Genomic DNA, 25,708 nt, shown 5'->3' with positions numbered 1-25,708 from the left:
ATGACTGCTACTGCCCTGCCACTCGGCTGAAGGATGATACTTTCTCCTTTGCTATGTGACAGTGTGGATCTGACATAAAACCTCTTGGAGTATTCTGTGGATGTAATCTGAAATTGTTGTAGTTCATGCTAGTAGTCTGAGCTTTGAACTGTGCAACCTCAGAAATTAATAAACTGCTTAATTTTGTTGCCCTGTCATAGAAAGGGGAAAGAAAATGGCAGTGACTTCCATTGTGGAGAAGTATGTTGTGGTTTAATGCCAGGCAGCGGCCAAGCCTTACACAGCTTGCTCACTCACTCCCCCACCAGTAGGATTAGGAAGAGGGTAGAAGGTGGAAAACTTGTGGATTGAAGTAAGGAAAGTTTAAGAGGGAAAGTGAAAGCTGCCCACACAAGCAAATCAAAACAAGGAATTAATTCTCTGCTTCCCACAGGCATGGCATGATGGGCAGTCATGTCCAAGAGAGCAGGGCCCCAACACATGTAATGGTGACTTGGGAAAACAACTGCCATCAATCCAGACACCCTATTTTCTTTCCCTCAGTTTTATTTACTGAGCATGATGTCATATAGTCTGGAATGTCTCTTTGATCAGTTGGGATCACCAACTCTGTCTTCTCCCAACCTGCTAAACACTACCTATTTCCTCCCCAGTGTGGCAACAGAGAAGGCCTTGGCTGCATGTAAACCTTTCTCAGCAATAGCAAAACATCTCTGTATTATCACTCCTGTGTTCAACACAGATCTAAAACACAGCTCTATACCAGCCATTGTGAAGAGAATTAAGCCTATCCCAGCCAAAACCAACACAGAGGAAATTGTTTCATTAGTCTGTCAAAAAACTGATTGCTCACATAAAGTCACCGTAAGAATATGTGTTGGGATTAGAAATGCTGCAGTTTGTTTTCTTGTCTGCTGAGGAAGAAATCACTTTAGTTTGAAGCTACTTCCTCCTATACAATTCTGAAAATTGACTTACAAGACTTACATCTTGTAAGTCTTTTGACCTAGACTGCCTGTCCAACATACTGAGAAAATACAGTGAGGGAAGGAGGCACTGTACATAACATTTAGAACAGGAAGTCAAATGATGATTAGGGAGAGATTTCAATTCAAATTTACCAACCTTATTAAGTTCCCTTTTGACTGCTAAGTGTATTTCTGCACCAAGCTGTGTAATTCTCTCGTTGGAGGCTGGTAGAGTTGTTTTTAGTCAAACTAGGTACTTAAAGCTACGTATGTGGTACATTATGCTGGGGGACTCAGCAGAGAGGTTGCAAGAATCCTGCTATTCAAGACATGTCCTTCATCCCTTCTCACCTTTACATAATCAACTTTGCACTGATTTCTCATATTCAGTGAGCCAAAGATGAACTTAGGTTTAAGTAAACTAGTGAAATGCATAAAATATTTTTCTAACCTCGTGACTTGCTTGTTTATAGCTAAGATCTTGCTGTGCTGATGCTAATTCTGTGCTGTTTCCTAGAAGAGGTTTTGTAGATACATTTTTATCATATGGGTAATCTCTGCAAACCTCTGTCCTCCAAATGATGAAATTTTGGGGTTAAGGAAGGAGTCTGTGTAAGTATAATGAGTAAGTAAAAGTACTGTGCTAAGACTGTGAGAATCTGAGTCCTGTGGCATGAGATGGAGTAAAAGTTTTATTAGCTGTGATGGCAGCATGATTTTTTGCCTTTTCTTTTTATATACCTTTCATATATTCTCAGTATTCTTAGCATACAGGGTGAAATTCTTTAATGTGGTATCTTAGCTTAAGTCCTGGTATTCTACTAGGCCAGAAAACTGAACATGCTAAAGGCCTCACAGTTGGGGTGAAAAGCCTTAGGTTTTCTTGGAAAACCAAAGCCATTTCTAGAACCTACTTTGTGAACTAGGCTTAAGCCCATCTAAGGGGGGTATACTTTAGATTAGGGAGCTGTCATGGTGCTCATTAAGCTCCTTACTGGAGAATCTTTGTCAAATATGCTAATTTGCAAGGTCTGTAAAATTGTATACTCATTGACAAATTGTTGTACCTAAGGATTCTTATTAAATACTGAGGTAGAAACCCTTTTATCCTGTAGGTGTGTCTGGCTCATAATTCTAGGACCAGGGAAAAGGCAACAGCTGTGGCTTGCAGACTAAGAAATTTGACTTTTCTGTTTAGTTGAGAGTTTGTTACAGTATCAACATTTTATAAGGTTATGAATATTAATACAGCTTTGTACTTCAGAAAATAAAAAATGTAAAATGGGATGTGTAGTATTAAGTTGACCTTAAAAACAAATTCAGAGTTACATATTGCAGGGACTATGATCTGCCCCATTTTTACACTATTTGAAAGTTTAATTTTTTTTTCATGTGTGAAACCAACACAACTGCTGGCAAATTACGTAGTAACCTTTTATATATTTTTGGTGTCTTTCCTACTGCCACTCCTCCTCCCCCACACTGCTACAATTCAAACCACATATACTAGGATTGCAAAGCAGGGTTTATGTTGCCTAGCCACAGAAGTCTGTGGTTTAAAATGTCTATAGCCTCAGGAGCTCATTAAACTGACAATTTCAGATTGCCTCTTTTCAATGCTAGTACTCTTTTTTTACCTTGCCTTAGAATTGTGATCTGCAGTCCATCATGCTGTTCCCTGCCAATTTTCATCTGTGTGGCTTTGCAGTGCTTGGTACACAGTGTTGCTAAAACAAAAATTAGCAGCCAGTGGCAGCTAGCACAAAGGTATTTGCAACCACTGAGCACTTTCAATGCTGAATGGAGTTAGGTGTATATTTTATTGGCAAAGACTATTCACATTGTATTATTGCTTGTCTTTTGTTGCACTGGGTTTTGCAGGGGCTAAGTGCACCTGCTGGTTTATATTGTATGCAAATTATGCACACAATAAAAGACATTTGGTTTTGGCAGAGATTAGGATCTCATTTTTATCTGAGTTAACTTGTGTGGTTCACAATACCTTCTCATTGTACCTATTATTGTACTGTAACTGGCTCTTAAATGTTTCCTTTGATGCCACAAGAGTTTAAACTTCATGGAATATCATATTTACATGCATGTTTGTGTGTTTATTCATACATAGGAAATATGTATGTAGATACATACATGTGCATTTTCACATGTTTTTAGGATTGGTGTTCAGCATTCTGATAAGATGATGATGGGAAAACACTGCCTGTGTTCAGTAAATGAACAAGGATAAATAATCTACTGAAAAGCCTGTGAAACAAGTAATTATTGTAATCTTAAAGGAACTGTCAGAAGTATTTCTGTGTATATGCATGTTTTCAGAATGTTTTTATTACTGAGCATCTGTGCCTGTAGGAGATGAGAAAATGGATGCAAATCTTTTCAATATGACATACCTTTGTGATGCTTGTGTTCAGGAGCCTAAAGCATCTCTTCTTTCTCTACTTCCTGTTTGGTTCAGAGCAGGAAAGACTGTTTTCTTATCAAATGTTTTATAGTTTGTTTGTTTCTTTTTTCTCCTTGCTGCAATTACCCAATTGAAGCCAGGAAATGCACTTGCAAATTCCCATTTCAGTGGCTTTTTCTAGCAGTGACGAATCTAAAAGGTTGTTATATCTATCCCTCCCCTACACCCATCCAAAAATCTCCTTCCTCCTGTGTGTTTTAGGTTGACTGTATTGGGATTTAGAAGATTGCAGCACATCTGCTTGTTAGCTGCTTTGCAGCAGAGTCCAGTTGAACCTTAATGTCTTCTTGTATTGTCAGATTTCAGTATGTTGAGAGCCAGGTGTCACAACAGCCAGTCATTTTAAAGATTGCAAGCTGCCACAGTCCCACATTTTAAAAGTGGTCTGTTTTTGAAAGAAAGAGAAATACAAGTGTATTCTGTCACTTTTGATCTGGGTCAATGCTTTCTATCACAGAAGGCAGATTATAGTATTTTGCCTGCATCTGAATTATTGAAGTAAGCATTTAAGGTGAGAAGATCCACTGTGGAACTCTCTGGATGTTTCTTGGCATGCCATGCCACCTTATGGAAGAGTCTGTCTGCAGGTGGTGACAAGTATGGTAAAGGTTTGACAATTACAAGTGCTACTTTCCTTGTATTCCCATTCTTGTAGTATATGTTAGAAGCAACCAGTTAAAAGTTTTAATTGATGCATTAATATTCTCTTTACTGTTTTGCTCATTATGTGAAAAGGAAAACAAAGACACATAAATGCACAGCTTGCCCAGAACTGTGTGCATATATGTTAAGAGGTGTTTAAGTAACGCTCCAGGTCTCAAGTGTCAGTTTTGTTCCTTCTCTTATGTACAAATCAATTAACATAACTGTATACTTGACAGTAACTCAGTTTTTTGTCAACAGGAATGTGCATGGTTTAGTAAAAACTATTTGCAAGTTAATACAAATTCAAGCTATTCAGCTGGAAAAAGATGGACCTGAATCTGTTTGGAGTCTATATGGAATCAGGTTAGTTTTGCATTCCTTTACTTAGAAATACTAATAGCTTTCTGTCTGATTTCCAGGAAAAAAAAAAAAAAGTAATTAAGTTAATACGGAATTTTGATCTTATTCTTTTTTATGTGTTTTGCTTTGTTCACACTGGCACACAGAGGTTGTGGAATCTCCGTCCTTGGAGATAACAGAACCTGGTTGTATGTAATACTGGTTGCCTTTACTAGCTGACTGCTTGAGCATGTGAGTTGGACTGGATGATCTAAGTAGGTCCCTTTCAACCTAAATGATTATCTGATTCTGTGATTTTTTTTTTTTTTGGTTGAGTTTTAAGGAGTTTTTTAATACAAGGGTAAGATTGCTGCCACCAGCTTGAAATGAGCAATGGCAGTGAGCCTTTGGGAGTGGGGCAATGGGAGGCAAGATGGGGGAGAAAACAAGTATTAGTACTTGTTCAAATGCTGGATGTTTCTTTTAATCAGTATGTTAAGACTATGAATTATTTTAAGGCTTTTAAGGCTTCTTTCTCACATGTTTTTCCTGCTTTATTCTTATTATAAAAGTCAAGTTCCTGAATGTCTTTGTAGTTACAGTGGTTGACATGTAAAAATAAAATACTTAAAAGTGCCTGTAGAGCTACTTATATAAAGATTCTTGTCATGCAATCAGAGACTTTTGAAGAGGACATCTAGTGTCTTCCTCTATCTCTTGCAAAACCACGAGTCAGTACTGACATTAAAAGCCTCTATTGTGTCTTTTCTGGAGAGCAGAAAAGCTTGGTAGATGTCTTGAATGTTTTTCAAGTTACTTTTTGTGCAGTCAAGAGGTATCACTGTAGAGGCTGTAGCTATAATGGTTTAAGGATATAAAGTGCATTATTTGAGAGACAGGGATCATGTCTTTAATTGAGCAAAATGAAATAGTGAAGAAAGGTTAAGCAGGGTTTAGAGTGTTGGATGTGTTTGCATTCCTGAAGTCTTGCATGCATTCGTTTTTGTGACTACATCAGTTCTCTGTACAAAATCCCTACTTGTATAGAGCAGTTTTAAATAAAAGGCAGGTAATGAACACAGAATTCTTTTGGAACCTTTTTTAAAATCTGGTAGAAGAATCTAAGTTAAAGGAACTAAATTCAGCTTTTGCATGAAAAAGAGGGTGGTGGGATATGGCTGGAATAAAGTCTCTGCCCAATAGGGCAAAGAAAAGTTACTACATTTTTTTCCAACTCACTAAAAGAGAAATTACTGGTAACATACAATGAGGGTGAAATTTGGTAATTTGGAATGGTATAAAGTAAAGTAATAGAGAACCAAAAATAAGATACAGACTTTTATTTAGCCAATACTGGTTTTGTTTTCCCTTTTGGTTATATTTTAACTTTAATGAAGAGAAATTATTGCTTGACATAGGGTCAGAGCCCTGAGATTTTGAAACGTGACTTCTTTTTAGTATACAGAACAACTTATCTTTTCATTGTTGTGTAGCATTTTTTGTAGTTGTGTTCTATGAAATGGCATTAAGACCTGATTTTTTGTGAGAAATAAAAGAATGTATACAGTAGCTCACCAAAAGTAATCTCCCATTACAGTTTTCATATATTATGCTGTCAACTGTGCAAAAGTATTTTATATGGAAATCATCAATGAAGAATCAAAATACAACAGTACATTCTCAAGTGGTTTGCTATTGTCATCAGTATTACAGGGTAATAAATAAATGTGGTTTAGGTCAGTGTTAATTCTGAGCAATAGAATTAGTTTCATAATAGAGCTTCTTGGGATTACATAATATCGTGATCAGTTCCTGAAAAGAAATAGAAGAAAATTAATGTCTTGCCGATTTGTGCTTTTAATTATATAGCCTTTTTCTGGGATGAAGTTAGCTGCAGCAAGAACAGTGTTGATAACACACCAGTGTTTTGGCTTCTGCTGAGCAGTGCAATCCCTCCAGTCCATTGCCATCCCTCAAAAGGCCAGTAAGAAAGTAAGGAAGGAATGGTCAAGACTTTGGGAGGGGATGTAGCTAGGATAGCTTACCCAGTCTAATGAAAGGGATATTTCATACCATATAACACTGTGCTCAGGAGTAAACACTAAGAGGAAGGAGCCAGAAGTGGATTCATTATTAAGGTGTTTGTCTTCCAAAGCAACTACTATGCATGCTAAAGCCCTACTGCACAGAAAGTGGCTACACATTGCCTGCTGATGGAAAGTGAAGAATATATTTTTTTGTTTTCCTTGATTTTTTTTCTGGCCTTTGCTTTTCTTTAGTAAAGTGCCTTTATCTTGACCTGGGAAGGGCTCCTGTTAGCATTCTCAGTGCAGATAGTTTAAGATACGCATGTAAAAAAATGGATATTATTTTTTTCTGAAAGCTATTAGCCTTTTTTTTATGAACAGGTATTTTATTGTTTTCCTAATGATTCATTATACATGATTTTGCTGTTTAAATGTTACAGAAAGCTCCTACTTTTCTGAATTCAGGATTCAGAGCAGGTAGCAAAGTGTTTTAAAAATGCATAATTAATGGAGTAAAATGCTGTTCCTGAAGGGACCGGCTTTCTGAAAGGACCAGGGTCACATCTGCATACACAGAAAGGTATGCTGACTGCGAACATTGTTTCCTCATAGAGAAAAAGAAGTGTGTCACTGAATTTGTCATTTAAATCAGATTGAAACTCACTTCTGTTCAGAGATTTAACAAAAATGTTCAGATGTATGTTTTATTGTTAGGCCTCACAAAGATTTATTTTTGTTTGCCTGGACATTTCCATATTATGAGTGGGTAACTGCTATGTTTGCTAGTTTACTTTTTTATCTTGAACCCACTAGCAGTATTTTAGGGTAGTGTGCTGTAATGTCATTTAAAGATGCTTGCTGGTCTAGCAAGTCTTAAGATGGTGTTGACAATAACTTCCATCTACACACCTCATTTTTCTTATTGCTAATAGCCTTATCAGTTGGAACACTTTTGGTTTCTACTTTTTGGTATTTCATTATGAATCACTGTTCGTTATGGAGCTTAGTTGACTTCTTTTGTTATCCAGTTCAGTGCAGTATTAGTAGTTTCAGAACTTACAAGATCTGTAATAAAAGATTTGCTTTTTTTTTTTCTAGGTAGTAAAACCATTTTAACTTGAAACTTGATGTGTCAGGTACTGACTTCAGGAAGGTTCCCCTCGCTTTGGTGTCATTGCAGCATTTAAATGATGACTGGAGACTTATTCTCTTGATTAGGAAATGTAGTTAATTTTTAAAATATGACAAAGTTATTGAAATAAAAAGCTGCTATAACCCTATATGTCTTCCTGGCATTTCATGTGGACAGTATTTCTAGCTTATTGCCTGTTAAGCATCCAGTCTTTGATGTTGCTGGATTCATGTGCTAGACAAGCAACAACATTTTTGCCTCTTGCATGCTCTCATGTTTGGAAAGCTGCATGAAGTAATAACCTTAGCTTTTCTAGTCTTTGTGTGCAGATTGTAAAAAACTGATAACTTTAGTAAAATATTTACAGAATCTAGGATGGTGGACATATGAAGAATATTTATGTAAGTTGACAGTTTTTTGAGAAATGAATGTGAGAAGTGACAGGCTTCTAGCCCCAAATATGAGGGCCAGAGCTGTGGTATGCATCATTTATGTTATTAGTAGCTAGAATCTGTTTTCTGAACATGTTTCAAGTAGTCCATAGTGTCAGCCAGCTTTCTGAAAGAAATTTTGTCTTTATTTGCCTGAAAAGAAACACATCTTAAGAAGGAAAATTATGTAATGAGCAGAGGGGGAACCAGTATAAGAAAAAACATCCTCTGTTTTTAGCTGTGTTGTAACCACATAGCAAGGAAAATGAGTGTCATTAGGTACATAAATACTCTGCAACCAGCTTTCATAATTTGATGGGCCTTTCATTCAACTGATGGCTATGTAACTATTTGATTATCTTCACAACCAGTCAGTTGCCCAGGACCCAAAAAATGCTGAATTGAGAATGTAAAAAAAACATAATGAGGAACACCTCTTTTGGCTTAAGGATATGTTTGTTAGGTGATGTTTTTTCATAAATTGTGTCTTACTAGGCATAACATAACTCTAAACATTTCTGGTTATAGCAGGTAAATATTACCTCTTTAACTTAGCTAAGAGAAGCAATAATGTACCATTAATGTACCATCACATTATGCATTTCAAATTTGCCATGTAACAGGAAAAATTAGATTTTTATTCTTTTATGGTATTCTTTCAGATCTCATTTGCTTCACCTGGAGCTGAGTTGATTCAGTGCTGCTTAAGATGAAGTGCATTTTGTATTGCAGTGTTACTGCATATGAGCGTGTCTAAGTGAATGTTGTCTTCTCTGATAAAAAGGCTGTTGAAAATTCTGTCTTTTTGCTACTCAGAAGTTTTTAGAACAATGATGATAAGTGAAATACCATTGTGAATCCTTCCTAAAAGGCATATCTGACTATCACTCATGTAGTGTCTAAAACTGAGGCAGTGTCTCTTGAGATATACCGCTTCAAGGGGTGGCTCTCAAATAATCTGCTGCCGTGTAGGTAAAACTCCCTGGAGGTCTCTCTGGTGTGTAGCACAGATTTGCTGAATCTGTGAGCTGGAAAGGTGGTTAACCAAACTGAAGGTGGTGGTTTGTAGCAGATTTATGCTGTATTTCTTTGTTTGCCTTTCCACTCATGGTGTAGAATGGTTTGAGTTGGAAGGGTCCCTAAAGATCACTGAATTGCAGTGCCCCAGTCCTGAGACAGAGACATTTTCCACTGCACCATATTGCTTGAAGGCTCTTCCAGCCTGTCCTTGACCTCTAGGGATGGGTATCCAGAACTCTGGCAGTGAGTTACTCTAGTTAAATGACTTTGTTTTTGTTTGTGACAGAACAAATTATGTATTTCAGGCTTTCTTCCCTCCCAGGTTTTCCTCCACCTGGAGGAAATTTTAGTCTTGTTTCAGAACTTTTGAGAAAATATCCTCTTTTGGCAGTGTAGTAATCCTAGCAAAGCTGGTAAAGGGAGTTGGTAAAAGGAGGAGGCTTAATTGGCTACTTGTACAGCCACACTTATTTTGAAGATAGTTGTTTTGCATGCTTCCTTTCTGTGTTATAGACATAAATGTGATTTCTTTATCTTTCAGGAGCCATCCATTAATCACTGTCCTAGAAAACAGACCTGATTGCTGGCCAGTTCTTCTACAGCAGATAACAGTATTTTTCCATCAGTGTCCAGAGAGGTAAATGAATGAAAAATTTTTAAAAGCCTAGCACATGTAGACAGCTGAATCGTATCACAGTAACTGTGTTGTTGAAGGCAAACAAGCTGTAAGAATTCTGTCTTTTATGAAAGATATTTGTAAAATTTAATTATACCATTTCACTTTAAAAAATAATAATATAAATAATAATTATTAATTAATTAAATACTGGTATAATCCATCAAAAATCAACTTGATAGCTTTTTATCAACTATATAGATAAATTTCATATGGGTATAGAATAACTGGTGCAAAATTGGTAGCATATTTGATTTTTTTTTAAATAAGCAATTTGGCTTACCAGCTTTGTCAGAATTGTGACTGCTTAGTCATAAAAAGTGGATGTAATACAGCTGTAACTCATCTATACAAAATGATGGGATGATAAAGGAAAAGTGAAGATGATTAAATTTCACAGAAAGGATGAGGTCTTGAAAAACAATATATGCCTTCTGATAGAAAAAGGCAGAAGAAAATCAGTGGCACAGCCTTATTATAAAGCATCATTAAAAAGGCCAAATACTCAACAGCCAACAATCTCAACCTTTTTTTAATACTTTCCACTAAGGAACTTGTCCAATTTAGTGTAAGATAATAAATCTGCCATTCTCAAAGAAAACTGTTTTCACTGATTTTACACCTATATGTGCACTTTTCAGATAAAAATATCTTTTTTCTCCTGTTTTCTGAAAGGCTAATAACAGAGTAATAGTGCAAAGAAATTGGCTTCTCTGTTCTGTTGCTCTTTGTAAAGAAACAAGTTAATTAGTCTCTTAAATTTCTGGTGGGTTTAGATTACATAATCTGACAGTAAGACTTTCAGGCAAAGTATGCTTTGCTCAATTTTATTGTTCCAAGTATTTTTCAAATGCTGTTAATTCTTTCACTCAGCTGCTAAATCTGGGACTCACATAGAGTCCCCTAAAGTGTATAAATGAGGAAGTGAACTGTGGATTTTTTGCTTGTGGCTTCTTTTGAATTAAAGCAGGAGTTTTTCTTAATGGAAAGGAAAATGTGTGATGCTCCTCTTGGTGCTGTTTTTTCAAGGTCTCTGTGGGTAAAGTGCTAGACTGAGAATATGGAATCACAGAATAATTTAGGTTTGAAAATGCCCTTCAGAACATGTAGTTCAGCCCATAACCTGATGCTATGAGGTCCACCACTAAACAGTGTTCACCACTAAACAGTGTTCCTAAATGGGATGTAAGTAAGTTATGTTGATGTAGACCTTTTACTGAATTCTTTCTACAGTTTTGCATCAAGGCTGGGTCTTGTTTAGAATTGAGTTTTGATTTGCTGTTGATGTGCTTGATGGTAGGAAGGCTCTGCAGAGGGATTTGGACAGGCTGGATCTGTGGGCTGAGGCTAGTGGTATGAGGTTCAGCAGGGTATGAGGTATCAACCTCAAATGCCAGGTCCTGCATTGTGGTCACAATTCCATGGAGTGCTACAGACTGAGGAGAGAGTGATTGGAAAACTGCACAAAGGAAAAGGGCCTGAGGGTGGTGATTGACAGCAGCTGAACATATGCCAGCATGTGCCAAGGTGGCCAAGAAGGCCAATGGCATCCTGGTTTGGATCAGAAACAGTGTGCTGGTAGCAGGTAAAGGACTAGGAAAGTGCCTATGTACTTGGCACTGGTAAGGCTGGGCCTCAAACCCTTTGTCCAGTTCGGGACCCCTTGTGACAAGAAGGACATAGAAGTGCTGGAGCGTGTCCAGAATAGGGCAATGGAGCTGGCAAAGAGTCTGGAGCACAAGTCTGATGAGGAGCAGCTGAGGGAGCTGGAGGTATTTACCCCAGAGGAAAGGAGACTATGTGGTGACTTTATGGCTCTCTGTCTGAAAGAAGGCTGTAGCCAGGTGGGAGTCATCCTGTGCTCCCAAGTAATAAGTGACAGGATGAGAGTAAATAGTCTCAAGTTGCATCAAGGGAGGTTTAGATTGTCTGTTAGGAAAAATTCCATCCTGAGCTTGTCAAGCATTGCAACAGTCTGCTCAGGAAAGTGGTGGAGTCACCATCCCTGAAAGTATTCAAAAAGACCTGTAGATGTGGCATTTGAGGATGTGGTTTAGCAGTGGGCATGGCAGTGCTGGTTGGACTTAGATCTAAACAATTCTGTGATTCTGTATTTGTTACTGTATTGACTATCAGCTTTATTTGACTGTTTTAATTATGTCAAGGACAGCTTATATTCCTAATATGGTCAAGCCAAAAGGTTTGTTCTGTGATAATATTTTACTGGGCAGCCATGGTTAAAACATTTTCTGTTTCACGTAATTGTATTGAAATCATTCTTCAAAAACTGGTAAGTAAAGGATGGCTCCCTTTTACTGAAACTATATTTTATGTGTTTTGAAAAGATATTTCTGAGTAGTCTTGTCCAAATACTTCTTCAGAATGGCTCATTAGTCTGTCATGACATTCAGCAAGGAAAGTCATCTTCTTGAATTGATGAGGAGAATAAAATTAGGGGTGTTATAATCTGGAGGTCCATATTGTGTCTTTTAAAAATTGCACTTTAAAATATGGTTACTGTATTGGGCTTCATGACAGTACTTAGTTGTGGTAAGTCCAAGGTTTCTTATAAGATTTGATAATGTCCTTCTCAACACCTTTCTGTTAATTGGTCTTGTGAATGTTTGCAGGTGATGTCACATTACCTGGGTTTCCTACTTGTGCTTTTAGTAGAAAGCATTCATGGCAAACTTATTTCTTGAACTGCAGGGCAGAGGGTTCATGTGTTGGCATAATGGCTTCATTTCTAAGATACCTGTATTGTGAGCCATACCAGTTACGGGAATATGCTGAACTGCGAATGGGTTTACTTAAGATCTTACTGCAGCCTCATGGGCCAAAGCACAAAGAAACACCCTCCATGCTGGAATGTGAAATTCTTCAACTTCTCTGTGATTTGATTCCACACTTGCAGGTACAGTTGTTTCCTGACTCTACCTTTTACAAACAGATATTAACAAAACAGCAATAGTACTATTATTATCATCTTTGAAGTGTGCAAGTATAGCCTTCTTTTCCATTTTCTGTAGATCTTATTTATTGGTATTATATGCATCTAACAAATTGTCTATTTCTGGTAGAAGATAAAACTTCATTTATTCAAATCTGATACACTGTTAAGATGGATCTTGTAATACATTTGCCATAATTACTTCCATCTAGTTGCCTCAGCAAACACAGTAAATTTAGAAAGACAGTCATGAGAAAATTTGGTTAAATGGCAAGATATTTGTTAAAAACATACAATTTTAACTTAAAACACATATTATTAAAATTAAACAAACTGTATGAGAAGCGTGATCTAAGTACTTCTAGTTATTCCTTCTTTGAGATTAGTGGATCTCAATACAAAATTTAGTTCTCCTGGAATATGCTGAAGGTTCTGAATGTTTTTAAGTTGCACAGTGATATATGATAGGAGCTAGGGAATTAATCTCATGGTCCCACTTGGTTACAGGAATACAATGTTGGTTAAACTAAAAAGCTCTGCTTTTCCTCATACTTTACTGTGATATCAGTAAAGCTTTTTTGTATCTATCTTTCCCTTCTTCTTCTGATATTAGGGCAACAACTTCAGATGTATTTAGCCAAACACAAGGTGCTTTGTCCTTATTGCTATGGAGAGAGGGTTCATTAATACAAATAATGTAAAGCTAAGAAGACTTCTTATAAGGATGTTTAGTAGCATCTTTCTCCTAAGGAATTTTACTGGAAAAGTCTTCTTTTTACACACAGCTACTTTTCACAATTCTTTGGAAAACATATAGCTTATGTTAATACAAACATATTTATCTTGTTTATTCTAGTCACAAAGAGATTTCTGATTTTGTCTCGATTTTATCTGAGCTTCAGTATAACATTGTGTCTTGAATGTATGAATGCTTCGGACTTGAAAACATTTAGCCATAAAAATGGCACTGAATAAAACTTATAAAATTAATTATAACCTTTCTTTCTTTCTTACATGTTGGCATTTCTTGTTTCTTTAAACAAGAAATCAGTTGCATGTTTTCAAACTCATATTAATACTTGAACATTTTTATCTTGCCTGAGATAGAACTTTTACAATGGAAGGTACTTCCTGCAAGAAGCCTGTTTGATGGACTGTTGTACAATCTGTCAATTCCATCCTCTTCTTTCTCTGAACATCAGGTTGTTCTTATCCTTTCATTTTAGCATACCTTAATTTAATCCTCTGTGTAATATAAATGGTGGTATGTTTCGCTGTCATTTTGTCTGACAGTGTCAACCAAGCTCTCAGAAGTACAGCTCTTCATGTGTAGATTTTTCTGCTGATCAGTTCAGAGACATGAGGTTTCTGATTATGGCAGATTAGTTACAGAACAAAAGGGAAAAACATTAAGGTGCTGTGCTTAATGCTGTCTCCAAAGTTTGGATTGGAACAGTGTGTTTGTCTAGAAGAAGACTTTTCAGGAACATAAGACACTGTCACCCAGTACTTGGGGACTTTGAGACAATCTGCTTCTTGAAACTTCTTTAGCTGCCTTTCAAATATGGAGATACTGCTTTTGGGCATCACACTTCAGTTTTTAGTGTTTGTGGTAGTTAGATTGCATGATGTTAAAATCGAGTAACACCACTGCCATTCTCTTTTGAGACAAATGTTAAAATCTTGGTTATATTACAAAGGAAATATTGTACAGCCAGATGTTCCTGTTGTAAGATTATTTATCTGCTTGATGAAACCCCCACACACTTTTTTGTGTTGTTATCAGAACCCCTAGTGCTGAATTAGTTGCTGTTGCTTTTGAGTAAAAAGCAATATTTCTCATCAGCTACCAATAAATATTTTAATTCTTTCACATGTTTCTCATTTTACTTCAAAATATCATAAAGAACTTAATAAGATGGATAAGCGATTCCTGGCATTAGTTTATAAAGATGTTTCTTCAAAGATTTAGTACTATATGCAATAGAAACATAGCACAACTAATAGAGCTAATTCTAAGTTCTGCCTAGATAGGAAAGGGCAACTAAATTGTCATGTGATTTGGCTTTGTTTTGTTTTAACCACTTCTCTGCAGATTAAAGACTTACTGCAAGTTACCGAAGCCTTATTTTTCCTACAAGAGTTGTTCCTCAGTCTACTACGCTATCCTTTGTTTTGGAAAGTTCACTTATCCCAGCTTAGTCTGCAACTGTTATGCTTCTGTGAAGTGTGCTTAAATGTAACAGGAGAGTGCTCATCTTTGATCTCTCTAATTGATGACAACTTTGAGCACCTAAAGGAGGTAAGAGTATATGGTAAAAATGTAAAATAGTTACATTAAAGATTGTAGTGTTTAAGGCGGTAGAGACACACATGGCATTCACCTGCAGGTGACCAGGGTTGATATAAAAAGTTTCTAATTTTTTTTCCCTGTTTCAATACCTTCTGAAGGTAAAAATTTAACTGGTTCTGTATGTATCAATTAGTCTCTTCGTATGGAAATTTGTTCAAAGCAAGTTACAGCAGTTTGGACAAAATAACAAAATGTTCTAATTACTTGGTTAAAATACTATTTCCACATAGTTATGTTCTTCATGCTCTGTCACTGCATGTGCACTCACTATTGTTCTTGAAGATAATTTTGCAAAGTTTTGGTAGTTTCCTATTTGTTCTGTTTAATGTCATGGAGAAACAAAGAATACTTGGAACTTTTTTCTTTTTTCCTTGTAGGTATTTCCAGTGGACCAGTGTATAATTGGGCTAGCACTTCTGCTGCTACAAACTCCAGAAAGTCAGCAAAAGTCTGTCTTGAGTCTAGGTAAAGCTCTTCTTGTGAAAGAGGAATCCTCACTCTTAAAACTGTGTCTTTTTTTCTTCATATCTATGAAATAAGCACAGCATCCCCTAAAGGTGGATTGGGTGCTGAAAGGGGCTTTCTTTATAAGCAGAATCCCTCCTGAATTTTAAAAGTAATGGCAGTAAAAATAAATTTTCCTGCTACACAGACTTTTCCCATTGATATTACTGTATTTTAAGCTCCCTGTTGTATGGAGTTTTATCAGTTTCATTTTTGAGCCAACGGGATATTCTTACCTGATGTTCATACATCCTGAATGGTTCCTTATTACAGGTATTGAGAACAGGCATGGTAATCATGGCCATGTTTAGCCATGCTTTTGACTTAGCAGTTTGGATTAGTGTAGTTATTCTAGTAAAAACAAAAGTCTGTGCTCCATACAATTTCTTAGTATTTTTTTGCTGCCATCAGGTACTTTGCTATAAACAACAGAAATGTGTGTCTCTCTAAATGAAAAATGACAAAAAAAATCTTTTACCTTTTATATACACATACAGTAAATATGGGGACCTTTACTTTGGTTAAGAAGTGTTTCCTAGAAGTGTGTGTGTCATTTTTTTCCTTTTGGCCTTTATTTTTTTTTTTTTTCTCAACTTGTCTTGAATAGCCTACAAGCTCCTTTCATGTTCAGAAACCCAGGACATTTCAACCACAGCCCTTACTTTGGTGATGCCTGTGCTACAGATCTTATCTTCTACAGCAGTTGGAGACTGCCTATCAGGGGATGTTTCTGAAACTACCAGGCAGCAGCTGGCTGTAAATCTTTTGGGAATATTAAAGGAGAAAAGTGTGAAGGACAAAGAGGAATCGGTAAAGTGATGAAGTTTCTTTCCTTTTTTGGGGTCAGGCAGGGGAGGCATTTAAAAATTCTTCTGCATGAAGCCTATCTGCTTGAGAAGGACTCTGCATGTGTGAACTTCTTTGTGTGATACTTTCAATGGGAATGCTTGGAAGTATGCGTAGTCCATGAAACAAAAGTAGTGGTGGCGTCAAAGTTTGTTTGTTTGCTGGATATTGATTTTATTCAGCTAATGAGATTTTTTTTTTACTGAGAGAGACCATATAGATTGAAGAATTCATCTGTACTATTAGGCAAGTAACAGGACTTAGAAATCAGTGTGATATATATTTACACTGTTTCAGACTTTCTTATTCTCCACATCTCTTTATCCTTACTGCTATATGTGAGTGTTATCTATCATTCTTTCTACCTTGGCTGAAGAGAATTAAAACACCTAAGTGTCAATTAGCAAATTTTGACTCATTAACCTGAATCTTTTTGTATGTTCTGTTGGGGTTATTTTTAGGTTTTAGTTATTTACTTATGTCCCACTTCTTTGCCATGTATTCATTTATCCCCGCTGTTTCAAGAACAGGTGACAGCAAATCTCTTTGATCAAGATATGTCTAGTACTGGGGTAGCTAAACTCACTTACTTTGTAGCCCTGTTTTGTGTAGAGGATGTGATGTGGCAAGTTGGAGCCAGATATAGTGCCATTTCTGACTCCTGCCTTGTCTCCTTGGCCTGGAATCCCCCACTTCATCTTCTGTTTCTCCAAATCTGAAAAGTCAAGCCCATTTGTGCTTCTAATTAAAAAGCCCTTTTTTTAAGTTCACAAAACCTTACACTTCATAGTCTACTCTGAAAGAGTAGAAAATGGTATGGCAGTAGTTACAGCTTACTTCCTTCTGATAGGACATTCTGGGTGCTGGCCTGACAGATGTTTGTTTCAGTGGAACATCTTCACAGCATGTCAGTCCTCTGTGCTCTGTGTCACTCACTCACATGTTTTGTTTTCTGTTGTGTTTTAGAACCTATTTGAGTTTCTTGTCATAAGACTACTGTGTAACTGTACAACAGTATTGCAGTGCATTGTGTTACACTGGCTTCCTGTATCAAGACTTGGTTTTACTAATTCTGGTATTCTCTTTGCTTCAGAAAAGCATATGGAAGTTTTCTGTTAAGGATTTAAATAACTTTTGATGATTAACTTTTTCTATTAGCCATGTTACAACTGAAAACAGTTGTCTTTGCTGAGAATTCTCTAACAGTCTCTTCGCTTGTGTCTCACTGATCCTTGCAGAGTTCATTGCAAGTAGCATGGCAGATCTTTGGTAATTCATGGTTCTCAGTGCAAATGGGGAGACAATAATTTTGCTCGAACATTGTTTGTAATAATTATGCCAATAACTTTTGGCTCTCAACTAAAAGACTGAAAATTGCACACTCTCTTTATGGTCCCATAGTTGCAGTCAATTTGTGTTGTAGGACTGTATCAATGGTAAGAGAATAAAATCTTAATTGAATTATCCTTAGACTTACTTCATATTGGAAATAGACAAGAGAAGAAGTAGCAAAAAGAAAGCAAATACCATCTCCACAGTGAAAAAGTTTTGAGCAAACATATATGAGAGCAAACATGGTTAAGTTATGGTATATTTTCTTTAAATCACAGAACAGCCCAGGCAGCAAGCCTTTCATAGGAACGGGAGCCTAGATGAGATTATCTAGTATCCTATCCAATCACATGTAAACATCCAGTGATGGGAACTGTATCATGTCCCCAGAGAGGTTGTTCCAGTGTATGATTGTTTTACTATCAAAAATGTCTTTCTTGTAATGTCATCCCTGACCTCCTCTCAGACATATTGTGTCCATTGCCCTTTCTATTCTCCATGTGGCTCTTTGTGACGGGAGAACTTCTGTCTGCTTAGTAACTGCCCTTCAAGTACTGGAAAATAATTACATTCCCTCATGAACCTTCACTTTTGCAGAGTGAAAAGACCTGACTCATGGCACTCCTTTGGCTCCTCTTCAGACCATCCACATCTGTTTTGGAACTGTGGGGGCTAGAACTGGACACACTACTCCATGTGCAGTCTGACAAGTGTTGGTGAAGTGGGATGATCACATCTCTCTATGTCAGCAGTGCCCCCACGAGTGCAGCTCAGAATCCACTTTGCCTCAGTAGCTGCAGCAGTGCACTGCTGACCTGGTGTCTGTGTACTGTCTGCTGGGACCCCTGGGCTCCTCTTGACAAGGCTGTTCCACAGCTCATGACTCTGAGCCTGGCTGGCCTCTTTGCTTTTGTGCTCCCAGGTGCAGGACTCTGCACTTCCCTTGGTTGAACTTCACACAGCTCTTGTGGCCCTGTCACCCAGGTGGCTCTCCCTGCCAATGTGTCCCTCAATACCCGGTTTAGTGACACAGCAAATGTGGTGAGGGTGCTTTTGGTCCCATCATCCAGGCCAATCATGGAGATGCTACAATGTGGAGCTCAGTACTGATCCCTGGGGGGCCTTGCCTGTGACAGGCTGCCAGCCTCAGTAAAACACATTGATCAGGAAAAAAGGAGGTATTGAGAACCTTTGTCTTGCCAGCATTATCAGTAACTTTTTCCATGTCTTGTCTAGTAATGGGCTTGTGTCTTCCCCAGGATTCTGCTTAACTGCTTATGTATCTGATCAGCCATTTCTTCTTTTTGATATCCCTGGCCAATTCCAGTTCCAGGTAAATCCTGACCTTCATGTGTGCAACCCTGTAAACCCTAGCAAGGATTTGAGTCCCCAGTGGGTATTTGGCCGATTTCCATTGAGGGCGTGCTTCTTCTTTTGCTTTTAACAGCACTCACACAAAAGTTAAATGTCCTTTAAACAACTTTTTTTTTTTCTTTTGCATTGATGGTAGTGGGGAATATTTCTAACTTTCATGCCGTGGTTTTGAAGGTTAGGATAGGGCTAGGCTTTCACATACGCTTTGCCATTGAGGGATTTTTTTATTTATATATATATATGTGTGTGTGTGTGTGTGTGTGTGTGTGTGCATGTATACACCCCCCAGATATATATATATGTGTGTGTGTGTGTATATATATGTTGATAGACTGAAATTTTGTACTGAGCTTGCTTGATTAGAGTGTAGCAATGAAACAAAATTGTAGTCATACCCTCCCAATAAAGGGACAAGGTAGTGAGTACAATCCTTTTTGGGATGTGGTGTGGAATGGGAAATATCAATAGGATATTTCAGGCTCTACCAATTTTAGCAGTTTTTCTCAGGCACTTAAAAACATGAAAACTGAAACAAGCGATGACACCACCACTACAAACACAAAAAAACCTCCACAAATCAACAACAAAGAAAAATCCCAAAGAAAACCCCAAACAATGAAAGACCTTTCATAGTATGATCTTGATTTTAAGACCTGTTATCTTCTACAGGCAGGCAATTAAACAGTGCATGTTATCATCCTGACACTCCTATTGGCCCTCTGTCTGTCCTTGGATAAACTTTGAATACCTTTCTCAATAAAAGGAGGTATCACAGCTGTATCCAGAAGAGATTTTTGACTGAAAATAATCTTGCTAACCAGAGGAGCTAGTACTTTAGATTGCTGATTTTCCAAATACAGTAGTTGTAATGTGTAAGTAATGGAATAAACTAATTTTAATGTAATTTTTAAAAAGCAATCTAAAATACAAGGACATTCTACCTTCCATTAGCCTAAATAGATTCACTTGGAATCAAACATTGTGATTAAAATTAAATTCTGCAGTTGTAATTAGAACAGGTTTTGCCATTCAGAGTCTTTTTTTCCTTTAAAGCTCAGTGTGCCCTAGCCTTCTGGATTCTGAATTCCACTTTTAATGTTCATTTGGTGATCTCTTCTCAAATACTTTCTTCACCTTATCTTTATATAAATGTTCTTCTCCTGATTACTACCTGCTAACTGCTGTCTTGATAATGTAAACGTATTTTGTAAGGATGCAGATAATGTGGGGAAGAGATGTCATGTCTTGTATTAAACTTTCCTTTTTTAATGAAAAACTTTGAATTTTATTTTACAGGAGCTTTAAAATATATATACCCTTATACAGAAATACGACTTAAAATAATTCCTCATTTGTATTTTACAACTTTCATGCTGCTAAATGGTATCTTCCATGACTGCAACTGTTACTGAAAAGGCACAGTATTATATGATCCCTATATTCCTGGTTAATGCCTTGTTTTGTTCACTTCAGTGCTTAGTACAAATACAGGAAGTTAATGTGGCCTCATCTTAACTCCTTATGAGTGTGACTAATAAGTCATGTTCCAGCTAATACTTATTTATTTTTTTGTGTTAGTGATTAATATGTACTAGCTTATATGTTAGTTTTGAGAACAAGGGTTGTGTGGCAGTCCAAAGAATGATAAAAACAATACATAATGACTTCTTGACATATTTCAGGTACTCTCAAGGAGAAAAGATACCCGTATCCAAAGACCATATCCAAACAAGTCCATGGAAATAGTTAGCATATGTCGATGTTTCAGAAATATAACCTAGTCTGTTAGGTTACTGAGCAGGAATGCTTTGACGAGAGTTCCCCATGCATCCAGGAATGCTATTAAAGTAATGTTATCTTTCTAACCTAACAAATTGGTTAGAGTTTACTTCCCCGTTTTTAGTGACACAACTGCCACAGTAGAACATTTTGTTCTGAGAAGCAGAGCATTTCTTAAACAAAAAATGTGAAATCAGGTTAACTTAAACTGTGGTAGTAAGTACTACTAAGAGTTAAGACAGTTTTTAAAAATAATGTAGATGATAGTTAAAATTCTGGGATTTTCCTTTCATTGTCACAAATAGAAGTTTAGAATTACTAAGCCAGTTTTAGTGGGCTAGTAGCACTGCAGTTATATTCAAGAACAGGAGTGATGGATGTCAGGTAAAATGGGAACTCCTGAGCAGGGAATTATTAACCCATTGAAACACCTGTAGTGCAAGAATTCATATAAAAGATTTTTAAAAAATGTATCACAGTTTATATTTATTGCATGAGGACTATAAAATTGTTTTGGATGTTACAATTGTTCTTTAATGATACGTGTTTGATTGAGACTTTCATTTGTTTCACTTGTTCTCAGGTGTCCTGCAAACTCCTTTGCCCTATAACCAGCTCTTACAGTTCATTGTATACAACCTGGAAGATCATGGAGCTCATGAAAGAGAAGTCTGCAGTTACTAAGTGGTTATCTTCAGTGAAGTCACTGCTGCCTGTTAGCACTCAAGTACCTGTCCATATTTTTCTTTTGTTGGCTTATTTACTGATCCAAGAAAACGGAGACAGTCTTCGTGTTGTACTCCAGGCTACAACAGAAATAGCCAAGGCTGATTGTTCTCAGGTAAAGATTTATTTTTAGTGGTTTGGGATTTTTTTCAGGAGTTGGGTTGGATTTTGCAGCTGGAGAGGGGTAGGTCTGCCGCAGCTTCATGATGCTAGGTCCTACTAATGACAAGGTTGCATTCTGAGTAGGTACAGTATTGATCACTCCAACAACAGTGCAGAGATGGTCAGTGTGCTGAGAACCTTGGATCCCAGTCTCACCAGCTGTTGGCATCTGGATACTGCAGTGGCTGATGCAGACTGCCCCTCATTCTGCACAGATATGCGCACACCTATACTCTCAGCTTGCTCTCTTTTGTGTGTCACTTAGAGCAAAATATGTATTATGTCTCTGTTTTGGAGTATTTTGTGGTTGTTTAGACTTAGAAAGGAGACTGGCTTATAAGACTGCTTATTGTTAGTGTTATCCAGGATGCATGAAAATACAACATGAGCCTGAAAAGAAGCTACCAAACAATTTCTTACTTTGGGTGACATTATAAATTATTCTCTATGTTCTTTTGTGGTTACTGGAAGACTGCCAAGTCCCTTGTGACATTTTTATTCTTGCTTCTTAAGAACATGTGCCTAGTCTCTGTCTCCTTCATTACTGAATTCAAGCTAGAATTATACAGAATGTTTAATCTTGCCCATGTAATCTGGAAAGATTAAGGGGGTTGTCTGGAAACAGCAACGTAATGCAGTAAGTATTGTACAGAAACAATCACAACTTTCTTGTTAAATAGGCAGGAGGGAAGCATTGATTCAGTTTTAATTTATGCCGTAAAGACAGGCTTTATTTTCCTTGGGTTTTTTAAAATTGCTTTCTTCTCAAAGAGTTAGCATGTTCTACAGCACAAGAGTTTAAAATGTTATCATTTTGACTGTATTATTTAAGTACATGTTGAAAAGCTGGTAGCATAAAAATCTTATCTCTAGGAAAAACAAAATTGTTTAAGAAGCAGAAAGGTTAGAAGTAGAATGATTTTGCTGGAAAATACTACTTTTTGCCTCCTACAAGCTATTTAGACCTCTTGTTGAGAGGAAGGGTGCAGAGCTAATCAATGGAAAGGGAAAGAATGTAAAATTTGGAAGTAATGAAAACTGTGATCTGACTATGACAATGTGATCCTAAGCCAGAGATTAGAAATGGGTCTTCCAGATATATTTCCTCTTGTAACTGAGACACATTTTTGAGGAAAGGCACAAAGCTTAGGGAAAGCTTAGATACTTTGTTGACCTACTTTTTTTTCCCCCCAAAGTAGTTAGTAAAACTTCAGTTACTCACTGAAGTAGAAAGCACCTGTGTTCAAAAGTCAGGAAGAAGCAAAATTTATTGCACTTCTGTGTAAAAGCAAAGCTGAGCTGCTGTAGTACTGTCCAAGTTTAGGACAAATTTGGGGAAAAAGAGCTCCAAAGGGGCCCCCCCCTGCTTTTTTTTTACAATTCCTTCCTTCACTGAGCTCGGAAAGAATTGTTCTTCAGGGGAAAATGGAAAAAACTTTTTTTATTAACAAAAATACAAAAGAAACACTTCCCAGCCCAGACCCAGATGAGACGAACCCAGCCGGTCCTTGCCGGGGAGGGTGGCAGAGTGGTTCCCGAAGTCCAGATCCTCGTCCTCTGGAGTTGGTGCAAATCCCTGGAGCAGGGAGAAGGGAGAGAGGGGGAGGGGCAGCTGGGAGCAGGCCAAAGCAAGCCCAAGACAAGCAAAAGCGAGCCCAAGACAAGCAAAAGCGAGCCCAAGACAAGCCAAAACAGGGGCGCAGCCAAAACAGCTGGGAGGAAAGGGGAAAAGTGGCCAAAGCAGCCGGAGGGGGGGTGACAGCTGGGCAAACGGCAGAGAGCGAGAGAACAGCTCAAGACCAAAAACGCAGCAGCAGCCAGCTGGAAAACACCAGCCTAGATAAAACAGCCCAAGGGAGGGGCCAGCAGCTGCATGGGGGAAGCAAGGAGAGGAGCCAGTCAAAACATCAACCCATAACAAGTACCACCTGGGTATCTCTTCTTTAACTTTGTTTTTTCTTGAAAATATTTCTGTAAGCCAGCTTTCAAAACTATTATGAGTGGTGCGCATCAACTATAAGTAGTTTGACATGTCCACTATATAGTTTGTAACCAGGTATCCAGGTCTCAATCCTTGTACATTAAATAGTCTCTAGGAAAAGCCATACATCTGCCCTGTTGTGGGAATCTTTCTTGGACTTCTGATCCAAGCTGCTGCAAGTAAGGCAGGCTTTTTTTTGTGTGCTTAACTGGCTGTGTAAAAATTACCAAGATAGCTCCAGGTGCTCTGAGAGAGTGGCTTTCTATTTTTGTGGACTGTCTCTAGCCTGTTTTGTTGCATTGAGTCTTTAAGTTGGATGATAAATCACTGGCGTATTACAGGAAAGAGAAAGGAATAATGATTTACTAACTATTTGATATAGTTGTTCCAAATGTAGTTTAACACTCAGTTTAACAAGAAAAGCAATAACCTGCTGAAAAATACCAGTGCAGTAATATGGTACCTGAGCAGAAAGGCCTGAAGCCTGACTGTAGGGAGTGAGTGTTGAGAATTTCATTGGGTTTATCTAAAATCCACTGACTTTAAATGAACAGGTTTAGAGACAAATCAAAGAGCAAGTCAGCAGAATTACAGAAGCTTTAGGCAGATATAGAAGGAGTTATTTAACCTGAAGCTGTTTGTGTTTAGCATTATGTGAGTGGGTTTTTCTGCTTTGTTTATTCTTATTTTAAGCTAATAGTTTTGTTCACCACTACAGTAAGAAAGATTAATGGACATATCCTGTTGAGCCAACTCTGGTGGTCAGACTATCTTGGAATTAAGAAATCTCCCATGAATCTCATGAAAAAGTTCTCCCTGGCACTGGGAAGCACAGCTTGTGTCCAAAGGCAATGAGAGCATGAAGTTCAGACTTCATTATATTTTTTGTTTCCCTAGCAATCAGCAGAAGTACATGTGAGTTAGAAACCATGGCCAAAATGCAGAACTCAACCTGATTTGTTGATACTTTCTTACTGGCTCACATTTTGTCAGATAATAAGGAGTGTAGATGGGGAGCTTTTAGTTTCTAAAATTACTGTGGGCTTTAAAATACTTTTCTGCAACATATGTAATCTAATCAGGTATCTTTCTAGTAGTATTACGTAAAGCAATCAGTATAATTGTAAACATAGCAGATGTTCTGCTGGTAGCATTTGAAAATTTGGCATGAAAAAGATTGTGTGCTTCATTGGGATGATGTTTCTGTTCCTAGTCCTCAGTTAACTGCAACCAATGACACCATATTCTCCAGTTAGCAATATTTAATGCATTGTTCATTTTTAAATTATAGCAATGCATGAAATCTCAAAAATATTAAACTCAAAAAGATTTTAAAGCTTTGAAACTTGTACTTACTGTCTGGCTCATTTGAAGGTGGCATCAGGTGGTAACTGTCTTGTCTCTGACAAGTTATTTAGTTCTGACTCTGCTTAACGGCTCCTGAGAGATTATTGCAGTGTAGCACTGCACTGAAAGATTATCACCTTGTTTCTTGTAGGTGCAGGGCTCTCTGAGGCAGAAGACTTAGACTTGTCTCATCTTTCTCTTGCAATCACAGTACAGCAAGAGAAAGAGTTGAAGCTCCCGGATGGAGGATATAACTGATTATTTTAATAAACTCAGTCAGCAGTGTGAAGGCATCTAACACTACTATTTTGATGGCAGATTTATTCTTCAGCTCTTGCTGTATTTGGTTCTGTGTTTTATCCTGTTCCACAGAAATAAATGGTGCTTTATACAAGATGGTGGAAGTAACTGGTTGGAATGTAAGTTAAGAAAGTGAAAACCTCATCACAACAAACTTGTTAGACATTTTGAGTCTTCGGTTGCTTAGGGCACTTTCTGAAGGATGCATTGGTGGGTGCAGCATAGACAGAAGAAAAAGGAAGTCAGAGGACAGGTATGGAAAGAAGAAAACAAAAAGTGGCTGTTAAGCCCAATCTTAATTTTAGACAGTCACATCTATAGTAACTTGAATCTGTTC

The 25,708-nt window shown here is 37.5% G+C and overlaps 1 protein-coding gene across 2 annotated transcripts in view; it reads left to right on the top strand.

Annotated features, from left to right (window-relative positions):
• FOCAD (focadhesin) overlaps positions 1 to 25,708 on the top strand; it is a 90,509-nt gene that overhangs the window by 10,112 nt on the left and 54,689 nt on the right. For both annotated transcript variants that reach the window (XM_079329882.1, XM_079329883.1), the window contains exons 5-11: positions 4,351 to 4,455; positions 9,583 to 9,678; positions 12,427 to 12,631; positions 14,763 to 14,969; positions 15,398 to 15,485; positions 16,132 to 16,334; positions 21,439 to 21,696. In XM_079329882.1, coding sequence (XP_079186008.1) covers positions 4,351 to 4,455; positions 9,583 to 9,678; positions 12,427 to 12,631; positions 14,763 to 14,969; positions 15,398 to 15,485; positions 16,132 to 16,334; positions 21,439 to 21,696 — 1,162 coding nt within the window. The remainder of the gene's footprint in view (positions 1 to 4,350; positions 4,456 to 9,582; positions 9,679 to 12,426; positions 12,632 to 14,762; positions 14,970 to 15,397; positions 15,486 to 16,131; positions 16,335 to 21,438; positions 21,697 to 25,708) is intronic.

This window comes from Erithacus rubecula (assembly GCF_903797595.1).
Source record: "Erithacus rubecula genome assembly, chromosome: Z".
Classification (NCBI taxonomy): domain Eukaryota; kingdom Metazoa; phylum Chordata; class Aves; order Passeriformes; family Muscicapidae; genus Erithacus; species Erithacus rubecula.
Note: the sequence above shows the minus strand (reverse complement) of the source record. Positions and strands in the feature narration are given on the sequence as shown.